At 39.9% G+C, this 19500-nt stretch overlaps 1 protein-coding gene across 3 annotated transcripts in view; it reads left to right on the top strand.

Moving 5' to 3' along the window:
* LOC125459065 (probable E3 ubiquitin-protein ligase MID2) overlaps positions 1-19500 on the top strand; it is a 227474-nt gene that overhangs the window by 170596 nt on the left and 37378 nt on the right. For all 3 annotated transcript variants that reach the window (XM_048544993.2, XM_048544995.2, XM_048544994.2), the window contains exons 3-4: positions 7929-8024; positions 15142-15249. In XM_048544993.2, coding sequence (XP_048400950.1) covers positions 7929-8024; positions 15142-15249 — 204 coding nt within the window. The remainder of the gene's footprint in view (positions 1-7928; positions 8025-15141; positions 15250-19500) is intronic.

Genomic DNA, 19500 nt, shown 5'->3' on the forward strand with positions numbered 1-19500 from the left:
CTCATAAAACAGTCTGCCCATACCTGGTATATGCCTAGTGGAACTTCTCTGGTCTTCCCCCAATGCCAGTATGTATTTCTTCAAATAAAAATCCAAAACTGTTCACAGTATTCCAGCTCAACAAAGGTCAACTCAACATTTGCATTCCCAATTAACTGCAGAACTTGGATGTTAGGCTTTTTTGTGATTCATGGACAGGGACTCCCAAATCCCACTGTTCTGCAGTATTTCTCCATTTAAGTAATATTCAATCCTTTTATTCTTTCTGCTAAAGTGCATAACATCACATTTTTCCACATTATATTCCATCTGCCAAGTTGTTGCCTGTTCACTTAACCTGTCCATATCCCTCTGTGTAGATTGTCATCCTGACACTTGCCTTCCACTTCTCCTACCTACCCCCCCCCCACCCGATTTTTAATGTTATCCACAAACTTGGTTATAGTTACATTTATTTTTCTCATCCAAGTTATTAATATATATTGTAAATATTTGTAGCTTCCTCACTGATCCCTTTTGAACTTGACTAGTTACAAGTTGCAATCCTGAATGTGACTCCCTTATCCCAAATGTGTGTTAGCCAACTGTCTGTCCATGCTAATATACTACCTTCAACACCATAGGCTGTTATCTCAAATAGCCTAATATGTGGTATCTTATCAAACGCGTCCTGTAATCCAAGTATATTATGTCCCCTACTTCCCTTTTATCTATCCTGCTTAGTCTTTGTAATTTCTCAAAATTCTAGCAAATTTCTCAGGCATTATTCCCTCTTCATGAAGCTATGCTCTGCTTAACCATCTTAAGTATTTCTAAGTGCTCTGCTTCATCCTTTATTATAGACTGACATTTTGCCAATAATAGTTTAATTAACTAGCATATTGGTACTTTTCTTTTGTGTCTCCTTCCCTTTCTAAATAAAGGTGTTACGTTGGCAGTTTTCCAATCCCCAGGTCCTTTCCAGAATTTAATAATACTTGGGTGATTGCTACCAATACTTCCACTATGTCTGCAGCTACTTTGTTTAATATCCTAGGATCTGAGATGTGTGTGTCTTTAGCCCTCTTCATTTTTCTAGTGACAGTTCTTATACTTATTTCCTGTCCTCCTTTTGCCCTTAATTATTGAGTCATTTTGGAAGGCTATTAGCATCTTCTACAGTGAAGACCAATGCAAAGTATTTATTCAATTCCACTGCTATTTCCTAGTTCCTAATTATTATTTCCTTACCCTCATTTTCTAAGGAACCTAGGTTAAATCTGGCGTGCCTCCTCCTCCTCCTCCTATATTTAAAGATGCTCTTGCTGACAATCTTCATATTACTTGCAAGTTTACACTTGAAGTTCATTTTTTCCTCCTCCAACTTTTTATTTTGGTTTTTAAAACGTCCTCAATATTTTTTCTTTCTTTCAATCTGATGCTATTCTTAACTTTCCTGGTTAGCAATGGTTGGCTATTACCCTTCATAGAATCCTGCTTTCCAATTGAAATATTTCTTTGTTTTGAGTCATTAACTATTTTCTTAAATGTATGCCATTGTTTCCCAGTCCACTTCAGGTAGCGCTGCCCTCATTCCTTTACAATCACCTTCAGTGTAGTTGTTTCCAAACCAAGGTTCCTCCTCTCAAATTAAATGCTAGGTTCTATCATGTTATGGTCATTCTCTCCTGGGGGATCTTTCGCTCTGGCATCATTTGTTAAATCTGCCTCATTGCACATCAGCACATCCAAAAAAAGTAATTCCTCATTGGATCTGCAACATATTCTTCTAGGAAACTGTCCCAAATCCACTCTGAATTCAATTTGTGTGTCAATCAAACAACCTAATACTGAAACAGGCCAATGACCAGCAGTGGCATGCAGGGCTTTAAAATTGGTTAAAATTAACTGGGTGGTTCTACAAAAGAAAATGCTTTTGTATTGGAAACACAAATCTAAATCTAGCTCTTGCAACACGGTATGTGTTGAGGAACATCTGTGAAAATAGACAGTATTACCTTGGCCAAAAAATTTGTTGTTCCCTAACATAAGTGGGCTGCAATCCTAAGTTTTCTGGGGTCAGCCAATTGAGCACATGCTTTCCAATTTTGAGGGGAGGTGGTATGTTTGTTTTGGAACAAGAGTTGCTCAGATTTCCCTCAAGCCACTGTGCAAGAGGACTGAAGCAATTTTTATAAAAAGAAACCTTGCCCTCTTCCAGGTCAGTAAGTTATCTCAATGCATTGGCCTCTGACATTACCATTTGAACTGGGGAGTTATGAGCTGCCCAAGTAGACAGAGACACTGCACAAACGACCATACCTGAAATGAATGGCCTTGAAAAATATCTGCTTTTTGTTCTGGCTGACTAGAGGAACATGATAACCCAGTTTTTTTTCCCTAAGTCCCTACTATTTTTCAACTGGCTCGATCACTTCCACATTCCCAGTGGTAGTCTGGCTGGATCTCTGACGTAGTTTAGTTGTAACTGCAACACCACTGTGCATTGTGTTGTTGATAGGAATAGCACTAGAGCTTTCATGACACGGCGATGAAAATTTTATAGTCCGGCTCTCTATTCTCTGTCTTAAAGGTACATGAGGTACTTGCTGTGTGGACTTGGAGAATCTATTCTACAATAACATCTCGAATTTTGGTTGAGTCTGGAGAAAATATTTTGTGCTACACAGCTCCACAGAGGTGCTTGCCGATGTGGCACTGATAGAGGAGCTGCACTAATGAATGAAATGTGTCATACGAGTCTAATACTTGGCAGAGCATTAGAGCAGAGTATTGCAAATGCAATTTCCTCTTTAGCAATCTAGTATAATCCAACGTCAAGATTTGTCTGTATCACAATGGCAAAGATTTAACGAAATAAATAGAACAATATTTCCTCTGTATTAGAGCCAATGCCAAATGTTAGAATTTGAAAGATGAAAGTATTATTTGTATGTCAAACTAGTGCTTATTGATTTTCTCTATATCACATTCAATCCAATCAAGATTTTTTCTTCCTTAATTGTCAACTGCATGACATTGTATATTGCAAGGTCAGCATTCCAGATGGTGTCTTATGCTAGCTGATTTATTACTCAATAACAAAATGAATAAACTGTCCCTCCACTATTCTGCGCACGTCTGAAATGTGCAAGGCATTGTGATGAAATTCTAAACGTTGTACCTCTATTTGTGTCAAATCCATATGAACAACATAGGATTCTGAATTAAACTCAAAATTTATAGAAAAATAAACAACATTTCTATCTCCCTCGCTGCCTTTCCCGATGTGTGGGTATTTGCCTCAGAATTAAAGCAATGTAAGAGCTAGTTTCTGCACAAATTTCAATATGTGAAGAAATCTTACAGATCCCATAAACTAGAAAAAACAATACATTACCTCACCTGATACCTCAATGCAATAACGAAACAATGCTGCATTGTTGGAATTATTAAAATGTTTTGGTCCATTAGAAAGGTATAGCCCAAGATGTTTTTGCAAACTACTATGATAGAGATGAGATGAATGTGCTGATGATTTAAACTGCACTACTCCATGAGTTATATCATTAGAATAAGTATGTTGATTCAGTCACCAAAATAGCTAGAGATAATGGGAACTGCAGATGCTGGAGAATCCAAGATAATAAAATGTGAGGCTGGATGAACACAGCAGGCCCAGCAGCATCTCAGGAGCACAAAAGCTGACGTTTCAGGCCTAGACCCTTCATCAGAGGGGGGGAGATGGGCTGAGTGTTCTGGAATAAATAGGGAGAGAGGGGGAGGCGGACCGAAGATGGAGAGAAAAGAAGATAGGTGGAGAGAGCGTAGGTGGGGAGGTAGGGAGGGGATAGGTCAGTCCAGGGAAGACGGACAGGTCAAGGAGGTGGGATGAGGTTAGTAGGTAGGAGATGGAGGTGCGGCTTGGGGTGGGAGGAAGGGATGGGTGAAAGGAAGAACAGGTTAGGGAGGCAGAGACAGGTTGGACTGGTTTTGGGATGCAGTGGGTGGAGGGGAAGAGCTGGGCTGGTTGTGTGGTGCAGTGGAGGGAGGGGACGAACTGGGCTGGTTTTGGGATGCGGTGGGGGAAGGGGAGATTTTGAAGCTGGTGAAGTCCACATTGATACCATTGGGCTGCAGGGTTCCCAAGCGGAATATGAGTTGCTGTTCCTGCAACCTTCAGGTGGCATCATTGTGGCACTGCAGGAGGCCCATGATGGACACGTCATCTAAAGAATGGGACCCCAGGCCCCAAGATGACATTCCACATTAAGCAGAGGTTCACCTGCACATCTGCCAATGTGGTATACTGCATCCACTATACCCGGTGTGGCTTCCTGTACATTGGAGAAACCAAGCGGAGGCTTGGGGACCGCTTTGCAGAACACCTCCGCTCGGTTCGCAATAAACAACTGCACCTCCCAGTCACAAACCATTTCCACTCCCCCTCCCATTCTTTAGATGACATGTCCATCATGGGCCTCCTGCAGTGCCACAATGATGCCACCCGAAGGTTGCAGGAACAGCAACTCATATTCCGCTTGGGAACCCTGCAGCCCAATGGTATCAATGTTGTCTTCACCAGCTTCAAAATCTCCCCTTCCCCCACCGCATCCCAAAACCAGCCCAGTTCGTCCCCTCCCCCCACTGCACCACACAACCAGCCCAGCTCTTCCCCTCCACCCACTGCATCCCAAAACCAGTCCAACCTGTCTCTGCCTCCTAACCTGTTCTTCCTCTCACCCATCCCTTCCTCCCACCCCAAGCCGCACCTCCATCTCCTACCTACTAACCTCATCCCATCTCCTTGACCTGTCCGTCTTCCCTGGACTGACCTATCCCCTCCCTACCTCCCCACCTATACTCTCCTCTCCAACTATCTTCTTTTCTCTCCATCTTCGGTCCGCCTCCCCCTCTCTCCCTATTTATTCCAGAACCCTCACCCCATCCCCCTCTCTGATGAAGGGTCTAGGCCTGAAACGTCAGCTTTTGTGCTCCTGAGATGCTGCTTGGCCTGCTGTGTTCATCCAGCCTCACATTTTATTAAGCAAAATAGCCAATTGTTTCCCTTTTGTATTGCTACCCAGAATTAAAAATCATGTTTCACTAGGCTCCTTTAATACACAAAAATAACCAGTCTATTCCATAACAGATCTTATTTTTGAAAAGAAGTAGCAAAATTAGTCAACATCTAAGATAATAATCCAGAGTTAGAACTGTATCCTCTCTCAGTCCCAAAACTGACACATTCTCACAACAGAAATAACAACCAAATCCCCGAAGAGGTGAATTTTTTTAAAAGGTATATAAAAAGCTATTGGCCAATGGTCTGGAAGCAATAATACAATTTGAAGATTCCCATAGTCTACTAGCTTTCTTGATGACAAAATCAGATTGCTAACAGCCTTACCAGATGATGGATCTATTAAACAAGGCTTCAGTGTAGATGGAAATCAGGCTGTTATGAAGTCTTTGTATAATAGACAGTTCAGCTTTTCAGCGTTTTACAAGGTAATCAAAATATTTAGGTGTGGAAATTTAACACGTTCTCAAATACTTCAACTGAATGAGTTTTGCAGGTCTGTTGTTGCTTTGGAGTTTCTTCCCTCCTTGGACTCTCTAGATTTTTGGAAACGCAACCCAAAGTTGACATATTGCTAAGCAACCATCAGCACAGGGATCTTTTAAACTTTCTTCAAAGCCAGATTTTCCAGCAAGTAAGTGCACTAATTCCCACCTCTAAGCCAAGCAAAGCAACACAAGAGATGGGTTTCTGAAGTAATCTGACTTTCTGCAATCAGTATTTGGATCACAACCTGCATTAAAACTGGCTACATTCCCAAGAAATGACATAGGTTCCCGAAAACCTTTTTTTAAAACAGAAACCTTTTTAATTCTAAAAATGTCCAAGCAGTTGAATATATTCCAGTTCTCTCCATGGTACACAAGTATAGATATGTACGCCCAACAAAACAGAGAAATACGGGCTTGCATTTTATGGACAATCTGTAGACAGGAAAATGGGTAGGCAGACCTATAAATTAGGCTGTACCATAGGTAACATGTTGATCCTCACAGCACCATTCAATTTTAGGGCTGAGGCCAAGATGTCAGGTGAGCCATTCAGTCATCACATGACTGAGACCCTTTTGTGGGCAGTTAAGTGCTTCATCCCACTACTATCTACATCCAATAAGTAGCCAGCAGGCATGGGCCCCAAGTCAAATTGAAAGAGGTCTTTTCTTCAGAGGTCTTCTATGGCAATCAGAGTGCATCCCCCTTCCCCAACCCAGAGTTTTACTTCCCCACATCCAAGTCCCAGCCTGTTCAAAATGCGGCAAACAGCCCCATCTCCTTCTCTCGGGCTTCCCGATCTGATCACTGTGACTTAGCAGCATTTGAGGACATCCGTAAGATCTCTTGTAAAGCTGACAGTGGCCGCTGCTGCTGCTGTTGTGGTACAGAGCTGCTGGTTTTCAAATGGCTGGCATCTCTCTGAGACGTTCTTCTGGAGATGGAGGGAAGTCATTTTTTTTTAATCAATTTAATAAAAACAAAACTTGCCTGAAAAATTAATGTTGGTTGAGCCAGCCAAGCAGAGGCAGGCCCTACCCCTAAAATTTAGGCTGGGGAAAGCATGCCTTGAGGATATTGTGCCGCTCTTTGAATGTTGTGCTCACCCTCATGTCCTGCTTGAATGCCTTCTACTGCCCTGGCACTCATTTACCTGCAAGTAGCTAATTATTCTCCACTTTTGACAAATTGTAAACTAAATTTCTTAGGATAACCCACTGCCCAAAGGACAAAAATAAAAGACCACTCCGTAAACAATTAACAGTTGTTATCCTGTAACATGACTCCGTGATTTTTATTATATTATTGTTTTTGGATTTATAAACAAGTACTGCTCCTCTGTTAGATCCATACCCTATCCTGAACCTTCTCTCTCTCTGCTCCATTTGCAGTTAGCTTGTAGACTTAGTATTTTAATCAAATATTTGATCATGTTCAAGCCACAAACAAATGAAACATTTGCCTATAACACAAACCACTGCATGTATTGGGGCAAAAGCTACACCTCCACCCTGCTCTGCACCACTCGTTTAATTATTGTATTTTATTTCGCTGTGAAATTTGTTCTATGACCATTCTGTTTTCTGCATCGGTTGATATTTTACACCTATGTCAGATTATATTATTAATTGTAGAGTCTCAGACTCTATGTACAGGTGTCCATTTCCCCCAGAAATGTAGCTCGAACTAGGCAAAGTGATCTGCCATTAATTTAGGACTCAGTGTTTGACGGCATATGTTCCTGTAATTATCTTCCAGCATTCATTATTCGCTGCCATTTTTTGTTTGATACGTTATTGGCTATTATTACTCAGTTTTATAAAGGTTCTTCTACATCCCTTAAAAAATGGCCAAGTGCTCTAAGATTGTGTATGTCACATTTACCTCCTTTGGACTTTAACATTACGTTAAATTCAACTGTGTGTGGTTTGGGTGGCATCATGGATCTCCTTTTAAACTTGGAAATTTTGAATCTAGACCAGACAGATGAGCTGCCTCTTTCCCTGCCTCTGCCATTATAATGGTCCTATGTCAGAAGTTTAGGCCATTTTGACCCAGCTGGCTAGTGAACAAGAATCCATAGGACACAGTGACCTCTGTTAATAGTCGATCACATTAATGAAGAAATGTCAGCTTGGTGCAGGTAAAGGGAAGTTCTTCTGACTTTGGACTAATGTACATTACTTGTAATGAATAGTAGATACATTTTTAGAGAAAAGTACTTTTTTTGACCCTGGATTTTTTTCAACCTAACATGCCAGAATTGAGTGTGCTGATACAGTTCACCTTGACAAACATTTTTAAAAAAAGCTAATATGGAAGGACATAACAGCACCTGAAACTTTCATGACTAGTTTTCTTTTGTCTCACTTCAGCAAGCATTGGAAAGCAATCTTGCGAATTTGGTGAAGAGGAACACGGAGTTGGAGTCACAGATGGGGAGACTCATTCAAATCTGCCAACAGGTGGAGGTGAGTTCTTTCTTTATGCTGTCAGCTTAGTTACCTGACCTCACTGAGCTACAAGTTAGTGCAAAGTGATTTGTGGAATTTCACTGCAGCATTCTAGACAGCAGTAGTGGAGATTGAAAAATAATATTTTTGATACTGATTCATCGTTTGTCTCCTCATTAGCTTAAAGGGTGCTATTTGTCATCCTATAGGGAATGAAGACTTAATTGGACATCCTAGATCTTCCTAAAAGAAGGAGATTTATTGCTAACAATTGATGAGGGTTCTCGGAGACTGAACTACCTTTTTTTAATCAAAAGTGCTGTTTGAGTGAATTTATAGAGGGACTCTAAGTGTCAAGTTCAGAGGTTGCATCTCAATTTAACTGATAATTGAATGTTGATGTCGAAAAAAATGTTCTTAAAATAATTATGAAATGCAGTCACTTATGAGCAATTTACAGAGAAGCTGAATTTATCAGAAAAATAATTTTGAAAGGTTTGAGAATACTTAGAAATCTCAATAAATAATGCTCTAAACTGTTTTTTTATGTAAACTAGATGCCTCATAACGACTTCAAAGAGAAAGCAAAAGTAACATGCTCTTTCATGCCACACGTATCTCATACGATGCACAGGTCACTCAATAATAGAATTCAATTTTTCTCAAAACTACAGCATTATCTAACTGATACTAAAACTGTTATCTGGGGTTCCCTCATAATCCTGTCACATTTGTAGACGTAATTTTCTGAGGGCCATCAGCCAAGTATGTAATTAAAATACTAGTGTTGAGATATTATAACATCTACTACAACCTTTGACTTGAAATTTCTTTGTACTTAGCATGTTATTTTTATTTCTACCTAGCTTTGGGTGTTGCTGTCACTTACCGCCCATTACAAATTGTCCTCGAACTGTACAGTGCAACTTGCTAAGCCATTTCAGAGGACAATTCAGAGTCAATCACATTGCAGCTCCACAGTCATAGTCACACATCAGATAACGACGGCAAGTTTAACTTCCCTAAAGTACATTCGTGAACCAAATGGATTTTTAGGGCAATCTGGTAGTTCAATAATACTAATGAGACTAGTGTTTCTATATTTATTAGCTAGTTTAATATTCTTTCCAATAGCCATGCTGAAATTTGACCACCTGACTCTAAAGTGTTATTCCAGCCTTTGAATGAGCAGCCCAGTGATATTGCCATTATGCTACCATTTCCCTCAATTTGCCTAAAAAATGTCGAAGTCTAGAGTGCACCATTCAATGAAATTTCCTTCATTGAGATGTAACCTAAACATGCCACACAGAAAAAAATGTTTTCGTCAAATCATCTTTGCATAATTATGCTTTGAGGTTTGTCAGCTTGGCACGATTAAGAGCATTCTGACTTGTGTCAAAATTTGTGATTTCTAAATTGTGCTCCAGGACGCCAGCTCATAACCATGCAGCAGCATAATACTGACAATTACTGAATGAGGGTTTACCCTTTGGATCCTCATTCCAGCACCCTGTCTGCTGCTCCAGTAATTCATACAAACATTGAAGGTGCGTGGCACCCTTTAGAAATGACTATGAAGATCTCATGTTGCATTAGCCAATTTTCCCGGGCATTGTTTAATATTTCATAGCCACTTACGGGATCTTGCTGTGTGAAACATGACTGTCACATTTGCTTATGTAACAGGTACTGCTGTAGTCTACTGAAAAATATTGTATTTCATCATATTGTGAGTTACTAAAGCAATGTAAAAGCTTTTTCTGCTTTCTCATTGATTTCAGAGTTTTTCAACAAAGGTCATAATTAATTGTAACTCCTCCCCCAACTATATCAATGTTTGATATAATATCTATAGTATAATTCTCACCTTAGATGACTCAATCTAAATTGAAGGTAAACACACTTGCTATTTAGAGGTATCAATTCCAAATTCTGTCACTGACACTATCTGTACCAAAATCATGCACATTCCTTTATAGAGGTGAAATTTATTATACCTTGCCACCCATCCAGAATACTATGATCATGACTCTTACCAGCAATCCTAAACATAGTATCAATATTTTCAAATGTTTATGGATGTTACAGACTTCATGTTTAAACACTGGACACACAGCCTTCTTTTGACTTCTCTACAAGACACTGTCGTCCTCCTTTAATAGGCCACTTGCTGTCAACAGGTTAATGGAGAGATGTTCTTCCACCTTTCTCAGCTGAATACAAAGCAACTTCTGATTTTAAGAATAGTAATTCTAGTGGGTAGTTTGGTGCCTTCGAAAGCATACAACTTGGTGATAAAATGTTGTGCAGTCTCACCAAAGCTTAAAATCCATTCTCATCAATTGTGGACAGTGTCTTGCTGGTGAGGTACAGAGACTAGGATGTATCTAGAGCTCAGTAGTGATGTTGTATAATCAATACCTTGGATATCATTACATGTAAAATTATCAGGCTATGAAAGATATTGATGTGTAACTCCCTGATCCGTTTACAATTCAGTAATTCTCCAGGAAATGATGCCTGAAATAATGAATGTGTGCCCAAGATCTTGGATTGAGTTGAATGAGACTAAGTGATCAAAGTATGGTCTCCCTCTGCTGGCTAAGAGTGCTTGAATAACAGTGCAAAGGCATAAAGATCAGAAAATGTTCAGGCATTTAATGAAGGGCCTAGGCCCGAAATGTCAGCTTTTCTGCTCCTAAGATGCTGCTTGGCCTACTGTGTTCATCCAGCTCTACATTTTGTTATCATGGAAGCTTTACTCTTTATCTGACCCATACTATATATGATCAAGATTAGATTAGATTCTTATAGATTTTTTCAGATTAGATTCTATTAGATTCCCTGCAGTGTGGAAACAGGCCCTTCGGCCCAAAGGTCCACACCGCCCCTTGGAGTATCCCACACACCCCTGAACATTACGGACAACTTAGCATGGCCAATTCACCTAGCCTGCACATCTTTGGACTGTGGGAGGAAACCAGAGCACCCGGAGGAAACCCACTCAGACACGAGGAGAATGTGCAAACTCTGCACAGACAGTTACCTGAGGCTGGAATCGAACCCGGGTCCCTGGCACTATGAGGCTGCAGTGCTAACCACTGATCCTCCATACCGTGTTGTTCTAAAACACATCTTGTAATGATATAGAAACTTAGTGATGAGCCAAACCAAAATACCCAATAATAATTCACCTGGTCAGTTCCAAAGCTCAAATGCCTTGTTTTTATCTGTCTTATGCATCTGGATCACTTTGTAAATTTCTCAATTTCTTGCCGCATATATACAGCAAATATCACCTTTATCACTGAATAAAAAGCAATAATGAAAATCAGCCATTAATATGTAATTGTCAATAACAATAAGTCTGAGTTTTCTTATTCCCAGAACTAAAATAATGTTATATATTTCCTTCTGTGAAGATGATATCCCCTCAAAAAGACAGAATATTTGACAAGCAAAGGACAAACAAAATCTTAAAAATAATAAGAAAGAAAAGCAGCTCTTGAAGCTACCAGAATGGACAAATGAGGCTATATATATTTTTCTTAAACTGTCATAAGTATTTCTGACAGTTATTACACCTGAAAAGAATTCACAAGATAAATCAGGCTGTTCACATTTATAGCTCACTGTTTGAGTTTTATAAGACAGACATGGTACATTTGCTTTGATGATCACTGAGCAGCCTGTTGTCTTTTTAATTCAGTCTTACTAAAAGTATGAATGGACCCCCTTAACAACCCAGCCTTTGTGACTTCTGTGGTCTTGATAAAGAAAAACAATTGCTTCTTCAGTTTCATTGTGCATAGGTGTAGAAATATTTACTTAAACATTAAAATTAAACTTTTTATATAAACTAAATTTGAAATCAACATTTGAGATAAAGTGAAAGCAATAATCTCATCAAATAACTTATCGTTTGAATTGAACAATAGTCTGATTAAATTGCTGGTAGCTTGCATTTTTAAAACAACTTTTACACAACGAAAGGTATTTCACAGAATGAGAATTGTGGAGTATAGAATCAAGGGATGTGGACGCTGGAGAAGTGTTTTTTTTTTGAATTAGCAATTTGGGAAACATCAACAGAGTTTATGATTGAAGCAGAAAAGTCAATCACCTCCAGATTCAGTTGAGACCTGTTATTTGTAGGTTATATTTCTCAGTCCTTGGAACTAATACTTTACCAAAGCAGCACGGTCTGTTTCTATCCTTCACCCTCTCAAAAGCAGTACATCTGGGGTAAATGAGGTCTGTCCAGCTGTGTCAGCCTCTGGTATTCTGGCCATACCCAGCTTGAACTGAGACTCTGAGCAAGCAATCCTCAGGCAGTTTATTAAGAAGAAGATAGCGAATGGTTCTTTGCTTTTGTCTCTCTATAGGCACAGATATAAATTCTGTGAAAACTATTAATGCCACCATTATGTAAAAGGGATGCACAAGTCAAACCCTTGCCAAACAAAACAGTTACCTTTTAAAGACAGAGGCATCCTCTTGACTAATAAGGAACATAAGGTGCTCTAAGTGGGTGGTTTTGGTTTGAAGAATGACCAAAGAAAAGAATTGGGATATCCCAAAAGCTCAATAGGTACTAACTTATCTTACTTTTTCCGTTATCTCACTTCCTCCTTGCAAAAGTCAAAAGCACAAGCTAAAGTAATTTCCAGACATTGATTTGTAGTAACCTATGAACCCAGACAGGGATTTTGCCGGGATGCTTAATTTAAAGAGAACACCATGTCCAATTATGAGTCGATTGGGGCAGTGACTGTAGAACAGCCACCAGGAGTGAAACTCGAATTTTCTTCCCCTTGATCCTTAACATAATACAGAAAGTTGCTAAATAATGGGTGAGGAGCAAGTGTCAAAATATTTTGAAAGTGTTATTCTAACCCCATATGTTATTTAGAAGATCGGAGGCAGCCTGCAATCCTCAGCTGAATCTGGAGGCAATTGACGTTTCTGTTTCAATCGTAAACTCTGGGAATGTTTCCCACTCATCCTGTGAAGCACCTTTCACTGTGTAAAAGTTTCTTTATAAACGCAAGCTACCAGCAATTTAATCAGACTATTGCTGAATTGCAACGATAAGTTATTTGATGAGATTACTGCATTCTCTTTACCTCAAATGTTGATTTCAAATTCAGTTTACATGGATGGATGTAGAGTCTCTTCTGAATTCTTCCAGTTAGGTTTCTGCTTTCTTGTGACGACAGGTCATCAATCTGAAATGTTAACTGTTTAACATTCTACAGATGCTGCCTGACTTGTAGAGGATTTTCAGTATTTTCTGTTTATCTTTCAGAGTTCCAACATCCGGAGTGTTTTGATTTTTTTTTAATGTTTGGATTCCACTTGCAGTAGATTTGAACAAACCCATCCCGTTGCCATTATGCATAATCCTGCAGCCCAAAACTAGCCTTATTTGTAGTTGTAAAATTAGTGGCCTTAGTCAGACTAAACAATGGATGCAGTTAAAGATTGAAGCATCCCACTAGCATGGGAGAAAATACTTATCTGAAGATGGGACTACCCCAGCTTGAGTTTGTAAACTGCAATACTTGAACAAACAATGCTTCATTCATGGAGCATTTGTCAGAAGAAAAGAAAGCATAGCTATCAGTAATTTTTCTTCCCCATCCAACCCCCGTTCAAGACATTTTTCAGCCTGTGCTGTGTTATTCTTGGTATGAATATTACCCAGGCCATAGTTTTGCCTTTTTTCACTCTGTTAGATGTCCATTTACTCACTGCCCCACTTGCCAAGGTCATGTGTCTGTCAGCTTGGTGAGCTCCTCTGTTTATTGAAGGCCTCGACAGTGGTGTTCAAACTCACTAGAAGTTGCCACCTTGCAGATTCTAGAATTAGAATTAGGTTTGTTGTAACGTACTCAAGTTACAAAACAACATAAGTGCAGTTTAATATGTACAATTTCACCAAACACAAGGTGCCATCTTTGGCCCAAAGGACCCAGGTACAAATCTCGGGCGCACAAAAGCAAAGAAAATAAAGAAAGAAAGTTACACAATAGATATACGTAGTATAAGTTAGGAAAATAAGAAATAAAGCTTAAAAAAAATGGATACAATTGGGCAATACCTACTTTTCAGTGAATCCAACAGTTGAAGGTACTTCTATTTTTGCATCTCTCGGGTTAGAGATCTTTGACAATGAATGGTCAATGAGATTGGACGTGAGGTGATGGCTTCCAGAGACCATCCCCTTGCATCCGTTCTGGACCAGCTGTTGCTACCAGATTGTTAGGACATTGAAGGAAGCCTCCATACCTGAGCCTAGTAAACACGTTGCCTCAGTTATCAAGATAGGAAAGCGAGCACATTTCTGGCAGGCAGTTGGCAACTGTACCCAGTCAAGAGTCAGCTTCACAAATTTTTCTTCCCTGCTTTCCATCAGTGTCACCACCTTCAAAAAAGGGAAAGTTGTACCCTGCTCGCAGTTGTAGTTTTTGAAAAAAATGTATATTGGAGATTGATAGCCCTTCATACTTGTATCCCTTGAAAAGATAGTAATGATATTCTTTCTTGAATGTCTGCAGTTTAAGCAGTGGAAGTTCTTCCATCAAGCTATGAGATAGGAAATTCCAGGATGTTGACCTTGCAATGAAGAGGTGACAGCAATGACAGTATGTGTTTTGGAGTGGAAGCTGAAGGTGGTTTTACCATGCAAGCACTGCCTTTGTTCATTTGTTTGTAGAGGTGACAGGTTTAGGACGTGCAATCAATGAAGCCATGCTGAATTGCTGTATTTTAGCTTGTACATGATACACGCCATGTATATGTAACTACGGCATGCCGACTGTTGAGAGAATGAGTGATTTAAGCCAGTGGATATGAGCAACCATTGCTTTGCCTCAAGTAGTGTTGATGAGCTGCTTGAGTGTTATTGCGGCTACATCCTAGCCACTGGTGTGGAAGATATTCCATCACACTTGAGGGGAAATAGCATATTCAAGCTCCATGTAAGTATTAATATCATTGGTAACCTCTCCTTCTTTGCCTATATTCACCAATGTATGAATATATTTGTACTAAAACAGGAAAAAGCAGATCAAGAGTCAGTGCTTTTGAAAAGAGTAAGTAATTGTTCCATTGATGTATTTACTAACAGGTAAACACTGCAATACAAGAGAACAAACTAAAAGAGGAATGTGATGAGCTAATGGACATTATTAGGCAAAGGAAACAGATCATTGCTGTGAAAATCAAAGAGGGAAAGGTAGGGGTTTCTCTGTTAAGTTTTTAAGAAAATACAGTAAAAATAATCCAGGTTGTTGTTAATCAATCATCATCTTGTTACAGTTCATAACAAAACACTGTGTAAGCTTGACACACTTTTAAAATGCACAAATGAATAGCTTGAGTAATCAACTCAACAAGAAAATTGAAGCTTTTTGCTTTCATTCTTATCTTTCAAATCCACTAAAGAGCTGTTGAAACCATGCTCCTCAATACTTGATAAATATCTCTCACAAATGAGACATTATGACTTAACAACTCCTAAATTCTTTTGAAGAAAATGGGCAAAATTCAAGGTAACTGTTCAAGTCTGGCCCATCAGTTAGACAATAATGAGGGAAATTGTTTTCCTTTTGAAAGCAGGCCCTGACTTAATGAAGTGCCTGTCAAGCATGTGATAGGCCATCCCCAGGATCAAAGACCCTGAGGTTAGACTTGCAGCCCATTAAAGCTACAGCCCATCAACGGCTCATAGCCTCTCCTGCCAAAGATGCTGCTACCTTTATTAATCCAGTGGCTTCACCAGTGATCATTGGTGGAGACTTGGACTTGGACGAGTTTGGAAGAGAGGCTCGGTGTTGGAGGTTGCAGGAGTAGGGTTTGGAAGGCAAATACATGTGTTGGCTTTCAGTGGTTATCCCTGACTACTTCAAAGTGCCACTAGAGGCCTTCATGAGGCATAGAAAAGTTACAACTCTCTCATTTAATGTCAAAGCAACCACAAAATTGCACTGGCCTTATCTCAATAGTTAGCCTAATTAACATCAAACTGTGGGTGAGTGAGTTCCACTTGTGGTCCTTTCTAGCCTCTAACTTAACACTGGTCTCTGATGTATGGCCTCTTTGCCTGATTACATGGGCCCAGATATCACATTTCCAGCACAATGGGATGCATTAAACCAACCATGTCTATTATCGGAAATAACACCTGGAACATGAGCCACGTGAAAGCCCCCTTATCAATGGAAAGAAACCTAGGGGAGGGGTCCAGAGAATGCTCACTGAGTCAAACCTGGCTATGGAGGGATTTTCTTATGCAAAGAATTTGGGTAGGTTGGATTTCTGCTCATTGGAGTTTGCAGAATGACAAAACCTTATTGAAACATATCTTTTTGGGGACGGGAGGAGGTATGAAAGTCGAGTTAAGAATATGAGATCAACCATGCTGTCATTGAATGGCAGAGCAGACACAATGTGATGAATGGTTTGCTTCTGTTTTGTGTCATATGGTCTTATTATCAATTGGATATGTTTATGTCCCTTAAACAAAACTTAGTGACTTAACTATTTAAACAATTTTGTAGAATAGGCTTTATCAAGCATCATCTACAGCTAATGAATCTTGGACCTCAATCAGTCATAGTTGACATCATTACTGGCATGTACTTATTTACACAAACCCTGTTCACCTCAAAAAATGTAGACCTTTTGGTCGAAAATATTTGCTTACACAGCTTAATAAAATCCATTATCTGGTCAAATTTGTTATTGAAGTATATCATTCAGACAAGCTCCTTATCCACAAAGTGTTAGTTGAAAAATCTGCCAGTGGGTTTCTACTAATATCTGCCGAAACTACCAAAGGTTCACTGGTTCAATACAAACTTGAATTCCTACAGCTTCACTAATTATAAGGTGAATCTCGGCAATCTCATGAATAAAGCCAAAGCTGACTAGAAGCCACAAGATATGGCAAATTAAAACTATCCTGCATGATAATAGCTATTCAGGTCAAATAGTCACTAAATGAATATCACACAATCTCATGAGAGGGCTTAAGACCCCACTTCTGGCCCTGTGCAATGTCCTACCTCAGATCATCCTGGAAGGGGAAGGTGCTTCACCTTTGAACGACAAGTGAAGCTAGCCATCTAATGCTGCTCCTTTATGGTGAACCCAGGAGTGAATTTCTCCACTAAGAGGATGTTTCTGTCAAACCAAAAAGATGTTTTTGTCTGCTGAGTAATCGATAATTGTCAGGTATGTAGGCGATATTCCCCAATGGCTGGTGGATTATATCAAATAACATGACCTGTCAACCATCTCAGTGAGTAGAATGCTGATTTTTTTTTTTCTTGATCAGCCTGTGCTTGCAAAGCTTAGAATGGTATTTCCACAATTTGATATGATTCTGCTTTTGGAACTACTTGAAAATGTGGAAAATCATCCAGGGGAGCCCTGTATATGAAAGAAAGGATAAATCCAACCTGAGCAATCATTGCCCCTTCAGTCCGCTTTCAATCATCAGTCAAGAAATGGAAAGAGTTGTTCAACAGTGCTGTTACTGCTGAGCAATAACCTACTCACTGACTGTGCTTAGTTGCCACCAAGTTCAGTCACTTCAGCTTTGGTTCAAATCTGGAAACAAGAGCTGAATTTCAGAGGTGAGAGAAGAGTGATTGTCCTTGAATCAAAGCTGCATTTGACTGAGTATGACATCAAAAAGCCAAATAAAACTAGAGTTAATGGTAATCTGAGTAAAATACTGCACTAGTTGGAGTCATAACTAGCTAAAAAGTAAGATTTTTGTGGTTGTTAGAGGTCCATCATCTCAGCTCCAGGACATCTCTGCAGGAATTCCTCAGGCTAGCTCCCTAGGCCCAACTGTTTTCAGCTGCTTAATTCATGGCCTTCCCCTCATCATATGGTCAGAAATTAGGATGCTTAAAGTAGAAATTTCACAATGTTCAGCACCATTCATGACTCCTCAGATGCTGAAGTAGTCTCAGCCCAAATGCAGGCAATCCAAGAAAATATCTAAGTTTGGTTTTGTGCGCGTATGTGCGTAAATAGCTGCAACTGAAAGTTAGTGGCTGGCAAGGTGATGGCTAAGTGGTATTATCGCTAGGCTATTAATCCAGAGACCAAGCTAACGTTCTGGGGGCCCTGGTTTGAATCGTGCCATGGCAGATGGTAGAATTTGAATTCAGCAAAAATTTAACTCTGCTAATTTCATTTTGGGCAGCACGGCGGCTCAGTGGTTAGCACTGCAGCCTCACAGCGCCAGGGGCCTGGGTTTGATTCTGCCCTCAGGCGACTGTCTGTGTGGAGTTTGCACATTCTCCTCGTGTCTGCGTGGGTTTCATCCAGGTGCTCTGGTTTCCTCCCACAGTCCAAAGATATGCAGGCTAGGTGGATCGGCCATGCTAAATTGCCCACAGTGTTCAGGGATGTGTAGATTAGGTGGATTATAGGGGGATGGGTCTGGGTGGGATGCTCAGAGTCTGTGTGGACTTGCTGGGCCAAAGGGCTTGTTTGCATACTGTAGGGATTCTAAGGAATTCAGTGCAAGTAACTAGTCTCGTGACTCCCCAAAGCCTGTCTACCATCTACAAGGCCGGAGTTAGGAGTGTGATGAAATACTGCCCATTTGCCTGGGTGAATACAGCTCCAACAGCACTCAAGAAGCTTGACACAAATCGAGACGAAGCAGTCCACTTGATTGGCACTACACTCGTAAAAATGTACTTCCTCAACCACCAATGCTCAGTTGTAGCATATACCACTTACAAGCCATACTGCAGAAATGCACCAAGGATGCTTTAAACAAACCCATGATCACAATCATCTAGATGGACAAGGTCAGCAGATGGACGGCAACAGCACCATCTGAGAGTTCAACTCCAAGCCACATCATTCTGAATTGAAAAGACATTGCTGTTCGTTTAGTGATGTTGGGTCAAATTCCTGGCACTAACCCCCCTCCAGCATTTTAAGAAGACAGCCCACCATCCCCATCTCAAGAGCATCTACGAATGGGCAATAAATGTTGGCCCAGCAAGCTATGTCCAGATCCCATGAATGAATTTCTTTAAGTTCTATGCTGTTTATGAAAAGCACTTCGCAGCAAAGCTTTCAAATTTAAACTGTACCTTTCCAAGGTTCTCTCCTTCTTCAGCAATGTGAGCTTTCAGCTTTAAAAAGCATCTCATTATTAAGATTGCTGAAGAAACTTTCCATTTTTTTTATTTTGCTCTGTCTTGGAAAACTCCATTTCAAAGCTTTTGAATCCTTGTTCCCAACATTACTGCTGGATTCATGATTGTGGATACAGTTAACTTAAAGAGAGAGGCTGCTTCATACTAGACAAACATTAACAATTTTTTTTGCAGCTAATATTTAAAATTTCAAACTGTCTCCTCTACGTCACCACTACCATTCTCCAGACCCCTGCTGTTCAATGGAATGAATATTAGATATGTTTGTTATGTAGAGGTTGTTTTGATAGATT

The sequence above is a fragment of the Stegostoma tigrinum genome, chromosome 15 (assembly GCF_030684315.1).
Source record: "Stegostoma tigrinum isolate sSteTig4 chromosome 15, sSteTig4.hap1, whole genome shotgun sequence".
In the NCBI taxonomy this organism is placed as follows: Eukaryota; Metazoa; Chordata; class Chondrichthyes; order Orectolobiformes; family Stegostomatidae; genus Stegostoma; species Stegostoma tigrinum.